The following is a 20,000-nucleotide window of genomic DNA, read 5'->3' on the forward strand; positions in this document are numbered from 1 at the left end:
GAGTGGCTGGCTGGAGTAAAAGCTTAGTCAGGACTTAATGATCTACTGAAACACTACGCTGCGGGAGAGAAGGAGGAAGGGTGTGTGTGTGTGTGTTGCGGGAGGGGGGTGGGGGGTGGTTGTGTGGGGTTTTTTTTTTTCCTTCAGCAGGGCGATGGGATTTGATGAAACAAAAAGGCTTTTATGGTTTTAGTGGCCTAATGGCAGTGGTGCAGTTGGAGCTGACCTTGGTGCTATTGCTCTCCAGGGTGTAGCGTCGCCGCGGTAACTGGAGACTTGCTCTCTCCTATTAGGCTGCTCATTTGCTGTCCCATCATAACCAAGTCACAGGTTCAGGGAGCAGGAGGGCTGTGGTGGAGAGAGACAGAGACAATCCCACAGGAACACACTTAGTTGACTTGATGTTGGAGCCTCAGCAAGTCGTCTCTGTGTGTGTGTGTGTGTGTGTGTGTGTGTGTGTGTGTGTGTGTGTGTGTGTGTGTGTGTGTGTGTGTGTGTGTGTGTGTGTGTGTGTGTGTGTGTGTGTGTGTGTGTGTGTGCATGGGAAGAGATGAGCAAGGGAGCAAGGCCTTTGTTTGACAGCCTCATGCATTGAAGACAACCTCACATCCAGAGATAGTTGTTTGGGATGCTATTGTGCAAGGAGAGAGAGAGAGAGAGAGAGAGAAAGAGATAGAGTGTGCGTGTGTGTTGATTTGATTTGAAGTAAGTGAATTAGTAAAGTAAGTGCATGTACACATTATGAATCCCGCCAGACGCCACAGCTGTGTGTGTGTGAGTGTGTGTGTGTGTGTGTCTGTGTGCAGACCACTCCTGACAGACAAGGCTAGTCTGGTCCTGCAGCTCTTTCTCCCACCCTGACTCTCCCCTCTGCCCACAAGCTCTCTGCCCCCCACACCATCGCCCGCCACCGGGCAGCAGACAGCCGCAGTCTCGCTCGCCTCCGATGTGATGTGTGTCACGGTGCTGCCATCGGTCGTGAGCACAAAGTCCCCCAAAGAGCCCTAAAGGTCATGCATTTGATACCTTGGAAACGGAACAACTCACGCAAACAAACGGTTCCGTATCATTGGTCCGACATCCCATAAGTCCGACATCTCATTAGTCCGAAAATGAACCATTGACCAGAGATCCCATTAGTCCGACATCCCATTGGTCCGAAAAAAAGAAGCCCATTGGTCCGACATCTCATTAGTCCGACCATACAATACATAAACAAATCCAGACTTTGGTCTATTTCCTAAAAACTCCGTCTACCACTGTTTACAGTTAGAGTGATGTGACGCTATTTGTAGTATGATTTCAATAGCAGGGACATAGGCTAGTGGATGGGTGCGTGACTGTCATGCAGGTGACCCAGGCTCACATCCCGCGATGAACTTCATCTAGCATGAGATGTGTTTTATATTTTTGCAAACGAACATCGAAGCAAACGTGTTTCAGTCGTATACAAAACCACAAATTAGCCTACATTCCAACATAGCTAAACGTATAGGACAATGAACTCTTACCTTTATGTTCTAGGCTACAAGTTATCCACAGTTAGTCACAGTTATTTCCATCGTGCGTTCTTCTCGATATGAGCTAGAAATAGAGCCTTGCCATATTCTTCTATCACACAGGTCTGACTAAATTCAAAGTTTCACTCCAGAAACTCGTTTTAATTTGTGCATAGTCCTGGCTTCCCAAAATGTCGCACAACACACTGCCACATTGGTTTAGGTGCCATTTCTTAAATATTACATTGTTTAATTGCATATAATAACTCTGTTCTCATGTAATATCATTGTATGTATATGTAGCCTACTTATTTCTATGTATTTTTTTTATATGCACGCGCACCCGCGCACCTTACCCGAATGCGCTATGATGGGGGCGGTCTGAAGAGGGTAGCAAGTGCGTGTGAGATTTTGAATCTGTGGCGCCAGTAGGCCTAGCCTACTCAGTGCTGCGGCAACGAGTGTTTGTAAATGTTTTCCTTCGAGTTTGAAACTAACAACAATACCGAGGAAACGTACTTTCACATTAGTTAAACGCTGTGCGCAGTTTGGACCGTTGCGTTACCAAACAGAGGGCGCACGAAGAGAAAAAGCCGAATTCGAGGACTGCTGGTGCATTCACCAGATTTGGTGAGATCGATTGCTTTTCTGTGTTTTCATATTGCTTGGTCTAGCAGAGAGACAGCAATCGCGTTTTCCCTTTTTTCTGAGCATTATATTTTTTTGATTGCTGCGGGACGTTTTGTCGGCAGCGGCCCTTTAGTTTTCCTGGATTGGATTATTGACTCTTGTGCGCGGTCCTGGCAAAATACAGGACATCTTTCGTTTAGTTTGGACTTTTAGGTTTATTTTCGGGACTGAATGAAAGGGGGAATTGCAACGCTTGGGATTGTTTGGGACATTTAATTGTGTGTGAATATAAAGCGCCGCTGTGCACGACCTGGGTTATTGTTTGGTGTGTGTCTTCCTTTACTGTTAAACCGAAGAAAGCGACATTGTTTCATTGTTATAATCAAGAGACGCACTCAGATGTGTAGTCTACGTTGTAGCCTACTTCATTCTCAGAATTATCTGTTTATTGCCATTCATATTTAGTCATTCAAAAAAACCCTTCTGCGTTTAATTAACACAGCCGAAGGTAAACGGTTGATTGTTACAACAGGCTAGCACATTTCCACCTGTTGTTAGACACACAATGCTGCAAAAAAAGATGTCTGTTGTTAGACACACAATGCTGCAAAAAAAGATGTCTCCTCTTTTCTGCGAATTTTGCATCTTTCAGTTTCAAGTCATCCATGCATCTCTACTGTGTATGGTCGGACTAATGGGACGTCGGACCAATGGTTCTCTTTTTTTCGGAGTAATGAGATGTCGGACTAATGGTATCTCTATTGAATGGTTCATTTTCGGACGAATGGGATGTCGGACTAATGGGATGTCGGACCAATGGTCCGGCCCCCAAACAAACAGCCGCCCCCTCTCTCCTGGAAGTGGCTCTCTGTTCAGATGTTCTGCACATGAAATGCTGGGAACCAGAGTCCACCTCCGTCCACATGCGGTGCCCAGAGTGCTTTGTGAAGGAGCGCGAGCGTCAGGAGTTGAGTCTGCAATCTATGGTAATGGGTTTTAGCGCTGCCGCTGTTGGGTCATGATGTTGTGGCAATAGGGTTAAGAGCAGACCAGCACGCCGATGTCTGGCCAGCATTCACAACTGTTTCAGGGCCAGCCTGCATCACGGTGTAAGAGTTACTATGAATTATGGCTGTTATCAGACATGATTAGTGCTCAAGGTTCATGTGTCATGGTTCAGGGCAAAGGTCATAAGTGCCAGTAGTATCTAGACTGTTGTCCGTGTACAGAATTAGCGTATGAATAGAAACATTGCATAACCAAAGTGTAATGCCAGAGAACTCTTGTTTATCTATTAAAGGAGTCATTGCTGGAGGAACAGGTGTTTGTTGCCTGTCTATTATGGGGTAAAAGCATGAAATGACCCTGAATCTGATAAGGGCTGGAGAAATACAGCCTCGTTAAAAATGCATCGCCTAGACGAGCTGTGATTCAGCGCTTGTTTTTCTCCCGGCTACTGCAAACGCTCCCCCTGGTGGTGAAAAAGTAGAATGACAAGAAAAAAATCACTTCGCATTGTTTGTGTACTTGCCCATTGGGGTGTCCTGCCAGCAGTGGTGGACGAAGTACATTGATTATGTACTTAAGTGAAAGTATAGATACCTTGTGTCAAATATTACTTGAGTAAAAGTGAAAGTACCCACTTTGAATTTTCACTTAAGTAGAAGTATAAAATTATTTGCCTTCACATGTACTTAAGTATTACAAGTAAAAGTACTTCAATGAATTATGGTTCTAATGGCTTAATTATAATTATAATTTATCCTTTTCACATCAAAGCTCCTGCTAAATCAGCTTATATAAGGTGAAATACTAATGCCACTCCTCAAATAGTTTCTTACATTTGTCTATTTGCTTAGAAGCTATCTACAGTGGGGAGAACATGCATTTGATACCATGCTAAAGTTGCCTAAAAAGAGAAATATAAAATCATCATTTGACAATTGATCTTAATGCCTTAATTTAAAAAATGAGTAAAAATCAAACTGCAAACAAACAGATTGCCATGGTGCTTTTTCCAGTAGGCCTATTAGCCTGTTTGATTCTCATTGAGCTCAATGCAAATCAAACAGGCTAATACTGTAGGCCTATACTGGAAAAAGCACCATGCCAATCTCTAGCTGTGGTGAAGGGTATGATGACGTGGGGCTATTTTAATTCCAACGGCCAAGGGAACTTTATCAGGATGCATTTATCCTGGATCCATGAAATAGCTGTCCTTTAAAAATAAAAATCTACCTGCCCCTGTGTTAAATTCCCATAGGGTTACATAGGGGGTCAAATACTTCCTTCCCCCTAGCATTTATTAAGAACATTTATTTATTTACGATACATTATTCAATCACAAAGAGAATTGGTGTCCTTAGCCCCCCCCCATTATGATAATAATGACAAAGTAATTTTGTTGTAGAAAATAAATTTGTTAAGAACTATGATGCTGTTTGATTAATTTATAAATGGTACACTGTCACTTTAAGACTCTTGCCGGCTCCACTCAGTGGCTGCCCTTTATAAAGCGGAGATATCAGTTATCAATGCACTCTCTTCCTTTCATGCACGCTCACACGTTCCCTATTACGTTATGAGTAACGTTATGAGTAACAAACATGCATGCACATTAGATTTGCTGCAATAGAGATTTCAAAGCGTAGGCCTAGGCTTTCATCTCTATGTAACATTGATATTGACATTGTAAATGTACACGTTCTCTAAGAAGAGTGTTAGTTTGCAGGAATGTTAACCACAACGTCGTTGCTGGAAAAAGAAAAATAAAAAAAAAATAGCGAAAAGCCAATGATAGCCTAAGTGCGTGGCGGGCCAGATCTAAACTAATGCATGCTCGGTGGGCCGCACTGAAGTGCGTGCAGGACGCAGTTTGGACACGTGATTCGTTTTGCCAAAATGGAACGAGAGGGTTTTCATAAACGTAACGGAGTAAAAGTACGAGTTTTCACTTAAAAATGTAGTGAAGTCAAAGTACAAAGTCTCACCAAATATAAATACTTAAGTAAAGTACAGATACATCAATATGCTACTTAAGTATTGTAACGAATTACATGTACTTCGTTACTGTCCACCACTGCCTGCCAGTGCCAACACAAGTGTGTTTGTAAACATATTTGGTTTTCTGTGTGTTTTGTCTGCAGATGATAAAACAGAGCCCACGTCATTATTGTAGCATGTTTATGCAGCCTTCGAGTTCTAGCAGGTGCATTTATGCAACGCTATTTTACACCCTCAAGCCAGAAGACCTCATTTATGCAGCTTGGTAACAGAATCTGTTCTACCCCCCCCCCCCCCCCCCCCCCCTCTCTCTCCCCCCCCCTCCCTCACCCCACCCCACCATCGCCCCCTGCAGCCCTGCTGTGTAACTGCACCATTGCCGCCTGCGAGAAGCAGGGCTACCAGTGCCAGACGGACGGCGCGTGCATGGCGTCCACCTTGGTCATCGATGGCGTGGAGCAGCGCGTGCGGACGTGCATCCCCAGCAACCAGCTGGTGCCGCCCGGCCAGCCCTTCTACTGCCTGAGCGCCGACGGCTACCTCAACACCCACTGCTGCTACTCCGACTACTGCAACAGCATGGACCTGAAGGTGCACCCAGGTCAGTCAGATGGCGCACGCTTGCACTCATTTCATGTGAGTTAGCCGCATTGTGTATAAGCCGCAGTGCTTTATGCAAGTCAAAAGAAACAAAAGCATATTAATATCATAGTAACTGCTCCTGTGTATTACTGTAACCTAATAGTTGGGAAATGATGATAGTGATGGTTGATGACACAATATGCAGATGGTTGGTGTGGAAGGAGAGGTGCAAACGCACACCCAAATGGAGGTGCAGGCAGCTAGGAATAAAACTAAGGAGAGAGATGTCACACACTCTGAGTTATAAGTTTATACTTAATCATATTAAAGCGATATCGAACAGTCTGGCCTACAGGTATGTTTTCAGGTCTTTTTTATAAAGATCTTCCCTGAACTCGCCTGCTTGATGCACAGAGGCCAGGTGTCCCATAGCTTTGGTGCGTAATGGAGAACAGCAGTGTCTCCACTCTGCTTGTGGAGCACTTTGGGAACAAGTAAGAGATTAGAATGGGAAGATTCAATTTGGTGTCTCTGTTCCCCGTGTGCCTGTGTGTGTGTGTGTGTCTGTGTGTGTGTGTCTGTGTGTGTGTGTGTGTGTGTGTGTGTGTGTGTGTGTGTGTGTGTGTGTGTGTGTGTGTGTGTGTGTGTGTGTGTGTGTGTGTGTGTGTGTGTGCCTGTGTGCCTGTGTGTGTGTGTGTGTGTGTGTGTGTGTGTGTGTGTGTGTGTGTGTGTGTGTGTGTGTGTGTGTGCCTGTGTGTGTGTGTGTGTGTGTGTGTGTGTGTGTGTGTGTGCCTGTGTGTGTGTGTGTGTGTGTGTGTGTGTGTGTGTGTGTGTGTGCCTGTGTGTGTGTGTGCCTGTGTGTGTGTGTGTGTGTGTGTGTGTGTGTGTGTGACAGTGACGGCCTGGCCGGCGGGGAGCTACGCGGAGGGCTGGGGGCCGGTGGAGGTGGCGGCGGCGGTGGCGGGGCCGGTCTTCCTGCTGTGCGTGGTGCTGCTGCTCGGACGCTTCCTCTTCCAGCACCACCAGAGGGCCTACGGCCACCGGCACCGCCTGGACGTGGAGGACCCCAGCACCGAGCACCTGTACCTGGCCAAGGACAAGACCCTGCAGGACCTCATCTACGACCTCTCCACTTCTGGCTCGGGCTCTGGTAAGGCTCTGTTTAAACAGTAAAGGCTAGGAAGAGGCTCCGTAAGTGTGTGCAATGGTCTTTCATTAGTTTCTTGTCAGATAAAAACATGCAGGTGTATAATGAACAAGTCGTTATATGACATACATTCTACAGACGTCCTCACACACTAATATGTATTTTTGATGGTAGAAATGTAGAGAGATAGATACTTCATTGATCCCCAAGGGGAAATTCAAATGTGCATCCGTGTGTGCATTGGCAATGTAGTGAAATCTCAGAATTGTCTTCTCATCACAAAGTGCACACTGATTGGCACGAAGGCACTGCAAGAGTAGAAGTGTCCTTTACTAACCAGAGAACAGCTCATCACCAGAGATCTGGCGCTAGCTCATCTCAGCAGGGACGTTCCCACCTCCGCTCTTCCCTGAAGTGATCTGAACGTTCCCCGAATCAATAAGACTCATGTCATGCTTTGTCAATAAGATTTGTGTCTATTTATTGCAAATGTAAATACTGTATTTATTCTTATACATAGCCTTATTCTACTGCCTTTAATGATCTATTCTTACTGTCCTGTATTTTTATTCTTCTTATGCCATTGTTGAGTGTTGTACTTTGAGAGCAAAGATTAACCAGTTAGTCATTGTTAGTTTACGTAAACCTGGCCCATAAAGCTGGTTCTGATTGTGGTTGTGGTTCTGATGTCTTGTGCCCTGGTTCTGCAGGCCTGCCCCTGTTTGTGCAGAGGACAGTGGCGCGGACCATCGTGCTGCAGGAGATCATCGGTAAGGGCCGCTTCGGCGAGGTGTGGCGGGGGCGCTGGAGGGGCGGCGACGTGGCCGTCAAGATCTTCTCGTCCCGCGAGGAGCGCTCCTGGTTCCGCGAGGCCGAGATCTACCAGACCATCATGCTCCGCCACGAGAACATCCTGGGCTTCATCGCCGCCGACAACAAGGGTGAGTCAGACGGACCACTGACCGGGTCAGGCCAGCGTCCACCACCACTCCAGCATCACGTAGCAGCATCTTGACCAGCCTTTCTCAACGTTTGGGTCGCTCGTGACCAAGATTTGGGTCGCAGGACGTTTTGAAAGGGTCGCGGACTGAATTCCATTTTTTTTATTGGCTTGATGAATGAGTGCTGTAAATTTGCTATTGGGTCGCGATTTGGGTCACAGGGGAAAAAAGGTTGAGAACCATTCATCTTGATCATAGTTGGGTCTAAGTAAAAAAAAAGATTCTTTTCCAAACTATAAATGAAAACAAAAAAACATTTATGCATTTTTGAGGATATGATTCATTTGAAACTTTAGCAGTTCGTCTCATTTTATGGGTTGGAGTGTTGGTTACACATGTGTGTTCTTTGCAATGTGAGTCATAAATGTTGAAAAAACATCTCCTAAACGTGTATTTGTAAATGTATTGATGAGTAATGCAGGGCATTTCTTCTCCCAGATAATGGCACGTGGACTCAGCTGTGGCTGGTGTCTGACTACCACGAACACGGCTCTCTGTTTGATTACCTGAACCGCTACTCCATGCCCATTGAGGGCATGATCAAGCTGGCGCTGTCCGCTGCCAGTGGCCTGGCCCACCTGCACATGGAGATCCTCGGCACTCAGGGTGAGCTGCGGCCAGCATCACCTCCACAGAGTCTCCCGTCCAAATAGGCTCAGTATATAGCAATACATAGCATATATATAGCTTCATAACATACAGCATATAGCTTATACATAGCATACAACATATATCTTAAGATGGCATATAGCTTAAACAGAGCATATAACATATAGCTTATGTAGCATTTGGCTTATACATAGCATACAACGTGATTTAAAGCTCTCATTTGCCATTACATTATGATATCCTTATGCAACATCACTACGCGTGTTTACATCTAGACATTGATGTTTTGCCAACATCTAGTATGGATGTCAGGAGAAGTGAACCTTCAGTCCTCTCCGACACATTCTGGTCCAGTCTAATGAAGACAGTAGAGTTGGCTGACCAGTGCGCTGCTGATGAGTGGCTCCCTAATGTCCAGTCCCCGTGTGTTTGCCGTGTAGGAAAGCCAGGCATCGCTCACCGCGACCTCAAGTCCAAGAACATCCTGGTGAAGAAGAACGGCACCTGCGCCATCGCTGACCTGGGCCTGGCCGTGCGTCACGAGTCCATCACGGACACCATCGACATCGCGCCCAACCAGCGGGTGGGCACAAAGAGGTAAGCGGGCGCAGCGGGCATCAACCACACTGCTGTCCAACATGGCTGCCATCCTGGAGCCGGCCACACTTGCCTGTCGGGGTCGCCCCCGTCCGGGGAGATGGAGGACTGGGATGAACTCCATTCCTGCGTTGAATGAGATGGCAATCTCTCTTTTTATAAAGATGGGGAACATCTGCGTTTCCATGACAAATGTGGACTTGCGTCTTGATGAAAAATGCTGGACAGGGAGAGCATGTGGTCTGGTATTGTGCGTCCATGGCAATAAATGAAAGTGAATTTGTGAATTCTTTTTTTTGTGGCCAGAATGATTAAAGAGGAACTATGCAGGATTGGCGATTTCATCTCTGGTTTCGGTTTCGTTTTTCGTTTTCGCTCGTTTTATGCTTGCATATTTCTCTGCAGAGCTTCCCTGACAGCTTTAACGTGTATATTTATACATATATAGGCTATACATAAATATATAAATTGCAAGTGTGGTTTTTCTTGTTCCTTACGCGTCTCAGACTTCCAGATAAACAAGGAGCGATCGTCTCCTGCAGAAACTGCAAGGTTGCAATAGCGGATAGGGACACTGGGGGCGAGAGGAAATATTACTGTTTTCGATGAAACTGGTCAGTCAAGCAAAACAACGATTTCTGAGCAATTTTATGACTATGAAAAAGTTGCATAGGGTCTCTTTAATACCGTTAATGTATCCCGACCACTCTAAGTAACCGTAAGGGGTCCTGAGGTCAATTTGGGGTCACACCCTCTACTCCCCACCAACTCTCATCTCATAGAGATGATAAAACAGCAGCTGAAACATGCTCCATGAACCATCTCTGCTAGCTGGTAATGAGGGCAGGTTCACTGGTGCTGTGGTGTGTGAGTGTTGACCCTTCCCTGTTGTGTGTGTGTGTGTTTGTCAGGTACATGGCCCCGGAGGTGTTGGATGAGAGCATCAACATGCGCCACTTTGACTCCTTCAAGTGTGCCGATATCTACGCACTGGGGCTGGTCTACTGGGAGATTGCTCGACGCTGCAACGCAGGAGGTGTGTGTGTGTGTGTGTGTGTGGGAGAGAGAGAAAGAGAGAGAGAGAGAGCAGAGTATGAGTGAGAAAAGAAATTTGGACAAAGGTGTCTTACCTAACAGCTCTACATGTGCTTTCTGTTTTTTGGCATGTATGTGGGTTTTGTGTGTGTGTGTGTGTGTGTGTGTGTGTGTGTGTGTGTGTGTGTGTGTGTGTGTGTGTGTGTAGGTATTCATGAAGAGTATCAGCTGCCCTACTATGACTTGGTTCCCTCCGACCCCTCCATAGAGGACATGAGGAAGGTCGTGTGTGATCAGCGGTTACGACCCAACATTCCCAACTGGTGGCAGAGCTATGAGGTACACCCCGGCACATCATCCTCACGTTTCATTTGTGTTTGGTAAACATTTGAGATTGTTCACTTTAAACTGTCAACACAATGGTGAACAAAAGGCAATTTTGGCCTCTGCTGGCAGACCTGAGGTGCACACAGACACGGCATCCTCATTAACACCTGAGGGGTAGACGAAGATAGACGTGTCAGCAGGGCGTTAGGCTGACGTGTGGGCACAGAGATGTGTTCACAGTTGGCAGACTGAGGTGAACATTCATAAAAAAAAAGGCTTTTTTGGTAAACATTTCATGTTTTTTTGTAAACATTTCAAATTGCTCACCCATCTTAACACCAACCCACATCACCAGGAGTGATCATATTCCAGGCATACGTATAGGGCAGTCCATGAAGAGCTGAGGCTTTTCCCTCGTAACCTTACTGCTAGCTCTGGGGGGCTCAGTCGTCTAGGCTCTGGGCTCTGTAAACCATCCCAGGACAATTGAGCTGAATAAATTCTCCTTGCACTCCCTGACTCCTCTAGAGTTATTTGTGTTGCTCCACTGAATAAACCATGTTGTAGCGTAGTGGTTTAGGAGCTGGGCTAGCATGCAATAGCTTGAAAGTTGTGGGTTCAATTCCCGGCTTCCACCGCTGTGCCCTTGAGCAAGGCACTCAACCCCGAGTTGCTCTGGGGAGAATTTAATCCCTTGTGATGAAGTTGACATATGTAAGTCACTTTGGATAAAAAAATGTCTGCTAAATGTGATGTAATGTAAAACCAAAACCCTCCTTCTCCTCTTCTATCCTCTGAATGTTGTTCTGATGGCTGGTCTCTCTCCTAGGCGCTGCGTGTGATGGGGAAGATCATGCGCGAGTGCTGGTACGCCAACGGTGCGGCGCGGCTCACGGCCCTGCGCATCAAGAAGACCCTGGCCCAGCTGAGCATCGAGGAGGATGTCAAGATCTAAGGTGACTCCTGAAAGGAAGCGTGGGTGACCATGTGAGAACTCAGCAATGAGATCCAACTGTCCTACTACTGCAAAACTATCCTGCCAGTCAGAAAAAAAAGCCGCCGTCCACACTTTTGTGACATGGCCTACCTCGCCTTCTTCTGCCAAAACTACTGAGTACTACAGTACCCACAGTCCTCTCCTTTTCCTGCCAGTTGTCCCATGATCCTCCACCCCCTACCTCCAGCCCTTCCTACTAAAATGGCCGTCGACTGCAACTACTGATCTTACTACTTTTACTGCAACTGCAACCACTAGTACTACACCCCCCCTCTGTGAATATATGAATATGTGTATTATTTATGGTGGGTAAATATTGCTGTATAGTTTTGAATTTGGTTTTATTATTTTTTCCTCATTGTTTTTCATGTCTATTGAAGGTCTGGTGAATTGACTCTTTGTGATTCCGTGACCCATGGTAAATAGGTAGTATTGGCTCAGAGGTTCCATTAGGATGTTTTTTTTTTTCTTTCTTTTTTTAAGGAACTTTCCAGTCATCAATAGGGATTTAAATCGTCCTCTTATACGCAAGCAGAAGCGTATCTCTCTTACACCGTCTCCATGTTTCTCAGTATGGCCAGCTCTGTTCTGCAGTTGGCGTGTTTTCATTTGTCCTTTTTCCCCGTCTCGGGTTTAGCGTTGGGCGCGGTCGATGCTGCGCGTGTCAGAGGTTAGTGGGCTAACACCGCTCAGTAGTGAGCACCGCTCAGCGCAGCCCGCTAATCTGGAGCCCCAGCCTAATCTGCAGCGCGCAGCCTAATCTGGAGCCCCCGCCACCACAAACACCCCATCTGACAGGCCGAGAGGGCACCGAGGGGCGTCGCGAGAAGGGCCGAGGGAGCGAGAGGGCAGGAGATTACCGAGAGGGCCCGGCGACCCACCGCAGCCAGGGGGCAAGCTGCCGACAAAGACCAGCACTTCCACATTAAGTACAGACAGCACCGCGCAGTCTGTAAACAGACTTAGCGCTGAAACCCCATACGGAGACGGCTTTTTGTTTGAGTCCTCGAGGACCTGGTAGAGTATCGACCATAGGAAACTGTAGCCCACCATAGAAACCACTCGTCACATGACACTGGAGGATTAAAGAGGTGTAAGTGAATGAAGCAAAGTCCTACTGTATGAAAACCTTTTATAGAGGCGGGGGTGGGCATGGGGGGTGGGGGGTGGGAAGGGGTGGGTGCTGGGGTGGTGGGTGGGGGAAATCCGCTGATGTTCAGGAAGGCTTTAGTAAGCGGCATCGTGTGGGATAATGTAGCATTTGCGGCTGATGTAAAGTGGCACTGCAGCTGAGAGTGGGGTTGGGGCGGGGGGGGGGGGGGGGGGGGGTGTCCAGGTTCCCTGGGATTGGTGAATGGCAATCAGCTGATGGCTGTCACAACATTCAGTTTCTGAAAAGCACTTTGATGAAGCACTGATGTTCTCACAAGAGACCATAGCCATAGCAGTTCTGTTAGGATCACACTACTCCACTGTACTCCACACTGCACACATTAAGGAATGGTACATCAATCACTCTTGTTCATCGTGTTCAACACTCCCAAATCTGGAGTCTTTCCTTGACAAGGATACAATTCCATGGAAGCTAAATTAATTTCAGAGGTGAATCTGGGAAGTATTTGAGCTGATTATTAGGTCAGTTCAATTCTTTGGCAATGCCTTGTCTAGGAAACCTTTGTATTTTTTTCTGGGGTGTTACGATTTGCCCTGATCAAGCAAGCTGATGTACATAAAATGTATTTTTTAAAAGGTACGGTATTGTACATATATTTTACCTAATGATTTGTTGTCTCTGATACTTAGCTAAGTTGTGTTATCACTTGGGAGTTTTTTTTTTTTGGGGGGGGGGGGGGGGGTGCTCGTAAGCTGTTTTGGCATCACCAAGGACTTAGTCCTGATTATGCACTGGTCTGAGGATATAAGGCCATCTCACTCACTGGCTCTCTGACTAAGGCTGGAGAGAAACACTGGTCATGTCCCTGGTGCTCTGGGGAGGGAGGGGAGTGTGGCACTTTAGAGGGTGATTTTAGTATCCATCAACTAGCGTGACTGCTTTGGATTTCACACAAAGAACAAAAAAATCAATTAAGTTATTACAGAATACAGATTGTGAATAATGTGGACCCAGGAGCCTTGTTCGTCTTCTGGACATAGTTGGATTTTACACAACAAACACAAGCATCAAAGTTCCTATGAAAATATATCTACAGAACATTGGCACTGCATGTCTAAGTCATTAACTCCTTGGACTGAGGGGCTAAAGTTGTTCATGATGTTGTTAAATGGTGAATTTGTAACTGTAAATGGATAATTTAATAGCTTGTCCGTGCTGACTAACACAAAAAAAATGCAGGCAGTTGAATATGGTGCACAATGTAAGTTGCAATGAATTATCTTAGTTAATGGATACCCTACAGCACTACTGAGCACTAAGAGGCAACAGCTGAAGTATTTGATTGACTCCTACTGTACATCATTTAGACATGATGGCCACAGGATTAGTGGAAAGACTAGTTTCCATCTAGTGCACCCTCGTTAATATGCAAGTTGTAAATATATTGTATGATTTATGATGTTTTGTTCCTTTTGGAGGGTGGCTTTTTGTATTTATTGAGTTTTGCTCTTTTTAAGAGAAAACTGCAAGTTCACTTCTTAAAATATGGTATTTGTAGGTATGTTTCTGTCCCCCTTCCTTAGTGATGAATCATAAGCTGAAAAAGGTACGACGAGATACTCCTTCCAGACTGCCCTCCCTTAAGCCTGCCAGACACTGAAACCCATAGCAATGCCATGTGGGTTAAAGGTGTTTACATACAGCACTGAATTATTCCACATTAGATTATTCTCCAGGTCAGAAACCATGCCGGCCCAGATGTAAGAGTTTTTTGTCCAGGGTTGGCACGTATATAGGCTACTGCCTTCTCCCAGCATCAAAAAGTAGGTGTGAAAACTGCACTGTGATGTAACTTAGCCCCAGGAGCACATGTGCTTTATAAAAAACTATTGTTTTAATTGTATTGAAAATTTGTGGAAAAGGAGTATTTTTTATACCTTGATGGCTTGCAACACACCGTGAATCTTATCAAGCACATCCGACTAAAAGCCTAAACGTTTGATCCCCAAGTTCTTCATCTCTTGTATTGAGGATCCAAGTTGCTTTCCTATTTTATGTCTGAATGTCCACCGTTTGAATGACTATGTGAACATATATGAACATAACACTAAATCTAATCTTGTAAACACTACTGAAATCCCCTACACTGTCAACTCTGTTCTGAACATACTGGGTGTTATTCAATATTCTAATGTAATTATTAGGGGCAGAAGGGTTGTGCGTGTACATACAGGGAGTTTCTGAAATAACTGCTGCTGAAGGGTTTTGGGGTTAACAAATAGAAGGTTCTTTTCAGTTCCCTGTTTAGATGTTCAAATCACTTTTGCTCTCACAAGGAAAGAGTAGCACCTCACCTGCCTGTTCTACCCGAAGGCCTTTGGTCGATGTCTGGATCCCCCCGGCCTGTTCAATAGCTGTTAGCGCACATGTCTGTCACATCTCACTCTCTAAACAATCACTTGTCAAGTTTTACAATCATGAGTACAAACGTTTGAATCATCACCCTGTACCTGATCGTGTTCTGGGGGTTAGAATGAAATCCTGCTGATAAGCTTTTTTTTCCCAATCTTGTACATAGGGTAATATTATACAGTAATAAATTCAGTATTTCCTATTTTCAAGTGTTGTTATTTCATTTCATTGTTATTGAACACATTGTAGCAACTTATGTCATTTTTCACAACCATTACCATGTTCAGGGCCAACCTTAAGTGCTCATAATCGTTTGGGACTCAGCTTCCCTTTATAAGAATGAGTGTTAGTTCAAAAGTCACTCATCCACATAGCATAGTCTTGGATAAAGCTTTAGTCAAGATCACTCTCATGGTTGATAGATTAGCATGTTCATGACGCATCATTTCGTGATTCTGTTCTCAAGAAGCGACTGCAGCGCATGTCACTTCCTCCTGTCTCCTGACCGGTTGGACAGCTCAGGCTTGAACAGAACAGTAAAGGGAAAGTCAGGCAAATGTTTGTTGCACAGCAATCGGCAGGAAATTGCACAGTTCTGATGTCATCAGGGAGGAAGTGAGTTTGCAGATGTGCAGATAGTACACTAATGACCCAGTATTAACGTCATGTCGTCTTACTCTTACTTCTTTGCACCTTTATCTTGAGGTTACTATTCTAAAATTACCATCTGTCAGTCTGAGCATTTTCATTACTGGTATTGAAGTTGCATCTACAGACTATAAACAACTACATTCAGCGTTCCCACGGGTCATGGAATTTCTGGAATATCATGGAGTTTTGGAAAATCTATTCAACATGGAAGGTCAGGGAATTTTATCATTTTTAGGGCAGTCATGGAATATCAGGGATTTTTGTTGTAACAGTTTAAAAAAGTCTAAAATAATACATTCACTTGAGTATTTCCACGCAGAATTGGGGTACATCTGGTTATTAGCTTGACTGCTCGCTTGAGTAGCCCAAATGTATTTCTTCTTCTCCTACTCTAAGGAAGTCAAATATTCTTGAATGCTACCAGGCTGCTCTAAAATCATTGGTCTGTATATTGTGGAATTATTTATATAGTAAGTCATGGAAATTCAGGTTCTTTGTCAGGGAAAGCCAGTTAAAAGTCATCAAATTTTGACTTAGAGTGGGAACCCTGTAGACTACATTAGAATTCTACCAGGTTGAATAGGCAATATTTGTCCTGAAAACTTATCCACAAAACATCTTAAAAACATATCCACACATTTCTGAATTCAAATATAGTCTTATTCCATTTTATGCAAGATAGCAAAACAACACAAATTTTCACATTTTTCTCATACCATCAGATCAGTAGTGTTCAGATATGTGGATGCAATCTTACATGCACAAAACCATCCTCTCACCACCCACCCATAACAACCAAAGACATGACACATAAATGAAGAGGTCAAACATATTTATATGATGCATGCATTAAGTTAAAAACTACAAGTACATTACGCATTGTACAAAATATGGGGTATATTTACATACATGATGCCTCGGATATTGATCAGTATGTTGAAAAATAATCATATATGTGCTTTGAAAATATAGAGAATGCTTCAGCGATTTCGTTAACAGAGAAAATGATGACGTGATGGAATGGCTGTACAAATCCCTTTCGTGTGCGGCCCCCATTTGAGGGCAAATGTTGAATAAAATGAGACATGGTTATTAAAAGAAGCTGGGGTCAGACGACCACCAAACAACAACTCTGTCTATGAACGCTGTCTATTCAAAGTGACCTGTGATTGGTCCATTTCATTCCGGGTGATGAGGGCTGCCACCTGGGTCAGGTTAGCGAGTCGTTGGGGTCTTTTGAAATTAAACTGCTGACGAGGGGAAAGCTCAGTGGCCTGTGCTGCTAAAGGATCTGACCTGGACCCCACTGCTGACCAGTCGGAAAATGAGGCCAAGGAAGAACTCCCTATCACACCAGAATGATTCTTGGATGGGATGCGATGCCACACACACACACACACACACACACACACACACACACACACACACACACACACACACACACACACACACACACACACACACACACACACACACACACACAGACACACACATGGTCAGAGAGGTATGGAATGAATCAAGAGACAGACTTCTGAAAATGAAGATACTGCACTGTTTTTTTTTGTTGTTTGTTTAACCTTGGCTAAGACCAGCAAATCTAGAATTGGAAGCGTTAGGTCGGTAAGGTCACTAAAGTTAACTGACACCAATTAGATATTCCTGTCGGTTTTGAAAATACAGCAATTGGTCTGTGGCTAACAGCAGATAGACAGTCTCCTCTTTCTCATTTCCTAAGCCCAAAGGAGTGAACAAAGTTGCCTTTTCAAATGATATTTGCAGTATACCCGCTCAAAGAAATCAAAACATAAGTGCTCCATACTGACAACTGAAATGATGTCCATTTCCCCATCTACATAACAAAACTGGGTGTGTGAAATTTAAAATATATAATAAAACCATGATTATTACATAAATATTCAGTGTCCTTGTGTTCATATAGATGAAAACAAACTCTTAAAAACAGCAAATCATTATTTATCCACAGCAGACTTCACATTTCAAGGGCAAATGTGTCATTTGGAAAAGGTTTCCATTTCCAAGACAGAGCCTACATTTCAAAGTTTAGGTCTGCGGACTACTCAGTGATGAAGATCACGGGAGGTTTTGGCCTGTAATCAAATACTCTGCAGGTATGTAACGATCAAGAGTGAAAATATTCTGGATGTGCATCTATGGAATGTGACATTTAACCCAGGAGCACAGCAGCCGAACAACAGGTCGGACTGCAGCGTCAGGCCGAAAAACGACTTTTTGGAATTTTTCAGATGCAGCTCTGACTTCTCACACCCATCTGTTTTTTTTTGTTTAGTTTTTTTTAACTGTGCTGGTACGGCACCGAGAAAACATCTGCCCAGCACTGGGGTGTTCAGCAGTGTCCTGAAATCCCTTATCTGTCTGAAGAGGGTGTCCTCTTTCTCTACCACATACAAAGTAACTTGAAATGCCCTCTTTCATAGCTTGAAATGGCATAGGCATAAAGGCATAATTTACACCTGAGCTCCTGATGCAGAAAGCTGTGGAGAGCTGTGCCAGTACGTGAAAAGGCCAGGCCCATTCTTCACACAGTAACAGGCTGTTCCCCTATACAATGTCCTTTTGGTGGGCTGTGTGTTTGGTTGCTTGGTTTGAAATTTTGGCATGATGTCAATATTTGTGCTTATAGTGCCTATATGTATTGCTGGGTTCAATGGTTACAATAGGAATCCTTCGTGCTCTCACAATGAAAGAGGCAGAGAGCGAATGAGAGACAGAGACTGAGAAAGAAGACAAAGAAAGAGAGAGAGCGAGAGCAAGAGAGGGAGAGAGATATTGCAGTTTTCACAGATGGGGAGTCAAACCCAAGAATGAGGACTTTCCAAAGACTCGGCTCTCTGTCCGCCACACCATCCCGCTCTCCTCATCTCTTTTCTGGGTCCTCCTTCTGGGTCGGTCGTCCACCATTATCCATCCTCCAGTCAGAGTGAGAAAGACAGACAGACAGAGGGAGAGAGAGAGAGAGAGAGAGAGAGAGAGAGAGAGAGAGAGAGAGAAAAAGTAACAAAAGCTCCCTCCTCTCTCCCACCAGATTATCGAGCCGTCCCTAAAAACAACAAATGACTTTTGTCAGTAGTCGGCAGCAGCGTCTCTACGTGCACAGACAGGCGCAGGAGTTGAGAGAGAGAGAAATAAAGAGAGAGAGGGATAAATAGAGAGAGAGAGAGATAAAATGAGAGAGGGAGAGAGAAAGAGATAACGTGAGAGCGAGAAAGAGAGAGAGAGATAGATATCTTCTTTCAGGAAGACTACTCTTGTTCTTGCAAGAACTAACAGGAAGTTCACACAAGTTCACACACACACACAGAGCGCTGGGCTTACCCTCTACCCCCTCGGTGAGCACCAGTGCCTGGAGGATATCCGACAGCGACACAATGCCCTGCGCCACCTCCTGATCGTCCACCACCACCAGCCTGTGCACCTGTGATGCAGAGAAGGGATGACAGACGGAGGAGGAGGGGGTAGGGGCATTAGTGGTGCCAAGGAGATGCCCACGTCCTCCCGTCTATGCTCTCCACTACTTCACTTCCTTTACGCATGTGTGGAAAAGCACTTGTGTGGATACCAGTGATGGTGAACAGCACGAACCGCACGGCGTCATGCATTTGAGTTGGCCATGGTTGCAAAATGACTGCCTGATTCTGCTCTTTAAATGCTAGCTAACAGAAACAAATGTTCTGTTCATGGCTACCCAGAAATGACCTTATTTGGTTCCTTTCTGTCCATGTTTTTTTTACCAGTCATTGGTATGGTCATTAGTTACAAGTAGATCCCTAATTACTTGGTTCAAGTACACACACCTCAGTGTAGCCTTCCCCTTTATAGCAAATCATCTCATTACATTTCAGGTCTACCAGTGAAGTGAAGGAAGAAATTGTAGGTGAGCTGGTGAATGAGAGCGTCAGCTAGGGTGGGTGATGGTGAGAACATCACCTCAGCTTCCACCAGCCTGTTGATGATGGTCTCCAGAGTCTCGTGCTTGTGGCAGGTCAGCACGCCCTCAAAGTACTGCGAGCGGTGCTGCAGCGCCTTGGTGACCGTCACGTCCAAGTTGTTATAGGTCTTCTCAGCTGCCAGGTTCTGGGGGGAGGGTGCAAAACATCACAACATATCACTAAACTTCTTGAGAACACAAACACAAAGCATAAACAGGTCACTCACTCACTCACTGACAGACAACCAGACATTTATAAATAAACATCTCAGAAGTGCCAGGAGAACCAGCTTTTGCCCACACACCAACACACAAAAAGCCATTTAAAGCCACTTAAAGACAGACTTTGTGCCTCCTTATCCCATGCACTCATGTGCACTTGTGCAGATGGTGTCCAAACAGTGCACAAAGGGCACCCGTGGTGCTGGA

At 45.0% G+C, this 20,000-nt stretch overlaps 2 protein-coding genes across 2 annotated transcripts in view; one reads left to right on the forward strand and one right to left on the reverse strand.

Moving 5' to 3' along the window:
* Positions 1-12,566, forward strand: part of LOC134091888 (activin receptor type-1B-like) — a 19,061-nt gene extending 6,495 nt beyond the window's left edge. The window contains exons 2-9 of the mRNA XM_062544610.1: positions 5,488-5,733; positions 6,610-6,864; positions 7,572-7,802; positions 8,301-8,468; positions 8,912-9,068; positions 9,980-10,104; positions 10,312-10,442; positions 11,260-12,566. Of these exons, the coding sequence (XP_062400594.1) occupies positions 5,488-5,733; positions 6,610-6,864; positions 7,572-7,802; positions 8,301-8,468; positions 8,912-9,068; positions 9,980-10,104; positions 10,312-10,442; positions 11,260-11,385 (1,439 nt within the window). The 3' untranslated portion in view covers positions 11,386-12,566. The remainder of the gene's footprint in view (positions 1-5,487; positions 5,734-6,609; positions 6,865-7,571; positions 7,803-8,300; positions 8,469-8,911; positions 9,069-9,979; positions 10,105-10,311; positions 10,443-11,259) is intronic.
* A 4,996-nt stretch (positions 12,567-17,562) lies between these two features.
* prkag1 (protein kinase, AMP-activated, gamma 1 non-catalytic subunit) overlaps positions 17,563-20,000 on the reverse strand; it is a 7,798-nt gene continuing 5,360 nt past the window's right edge. Inside the window, exons 11-13 of the mRNA XM_062544611.1 lie at positions 19,571-19,717; positions 18,959-19,058; positions 17,563-18,683 (exon numbers count right to left, since the gene is read on the reverse strand). Coding sequence (XP_062400595.1) covers positions 18,670-18,683; positions 18,959-19,058; positions 19,571-19,717 — 261 coding nt within the window. The 3' untranslated portion in view covers positions 17,563-18,669. The remainder of the gene's footprint in view (positions 18,684-18,958; positions 19,059-19,570; positions 19,718-20,000) is intronic.

Source organism: Sardina pilchardus, chromosome 9 (assembly GCF_963854185.1).
Source record: "Sardina pilchardus chromosome 9, fSarPil1.1, whole genome shotgun sequence".
Lineage (NCBI taxonomy): Eukaryota > Metazoa > Chordata > Actinopteri > Clupeiformes > Clupeidae > Sardina > Sardina pilchardus.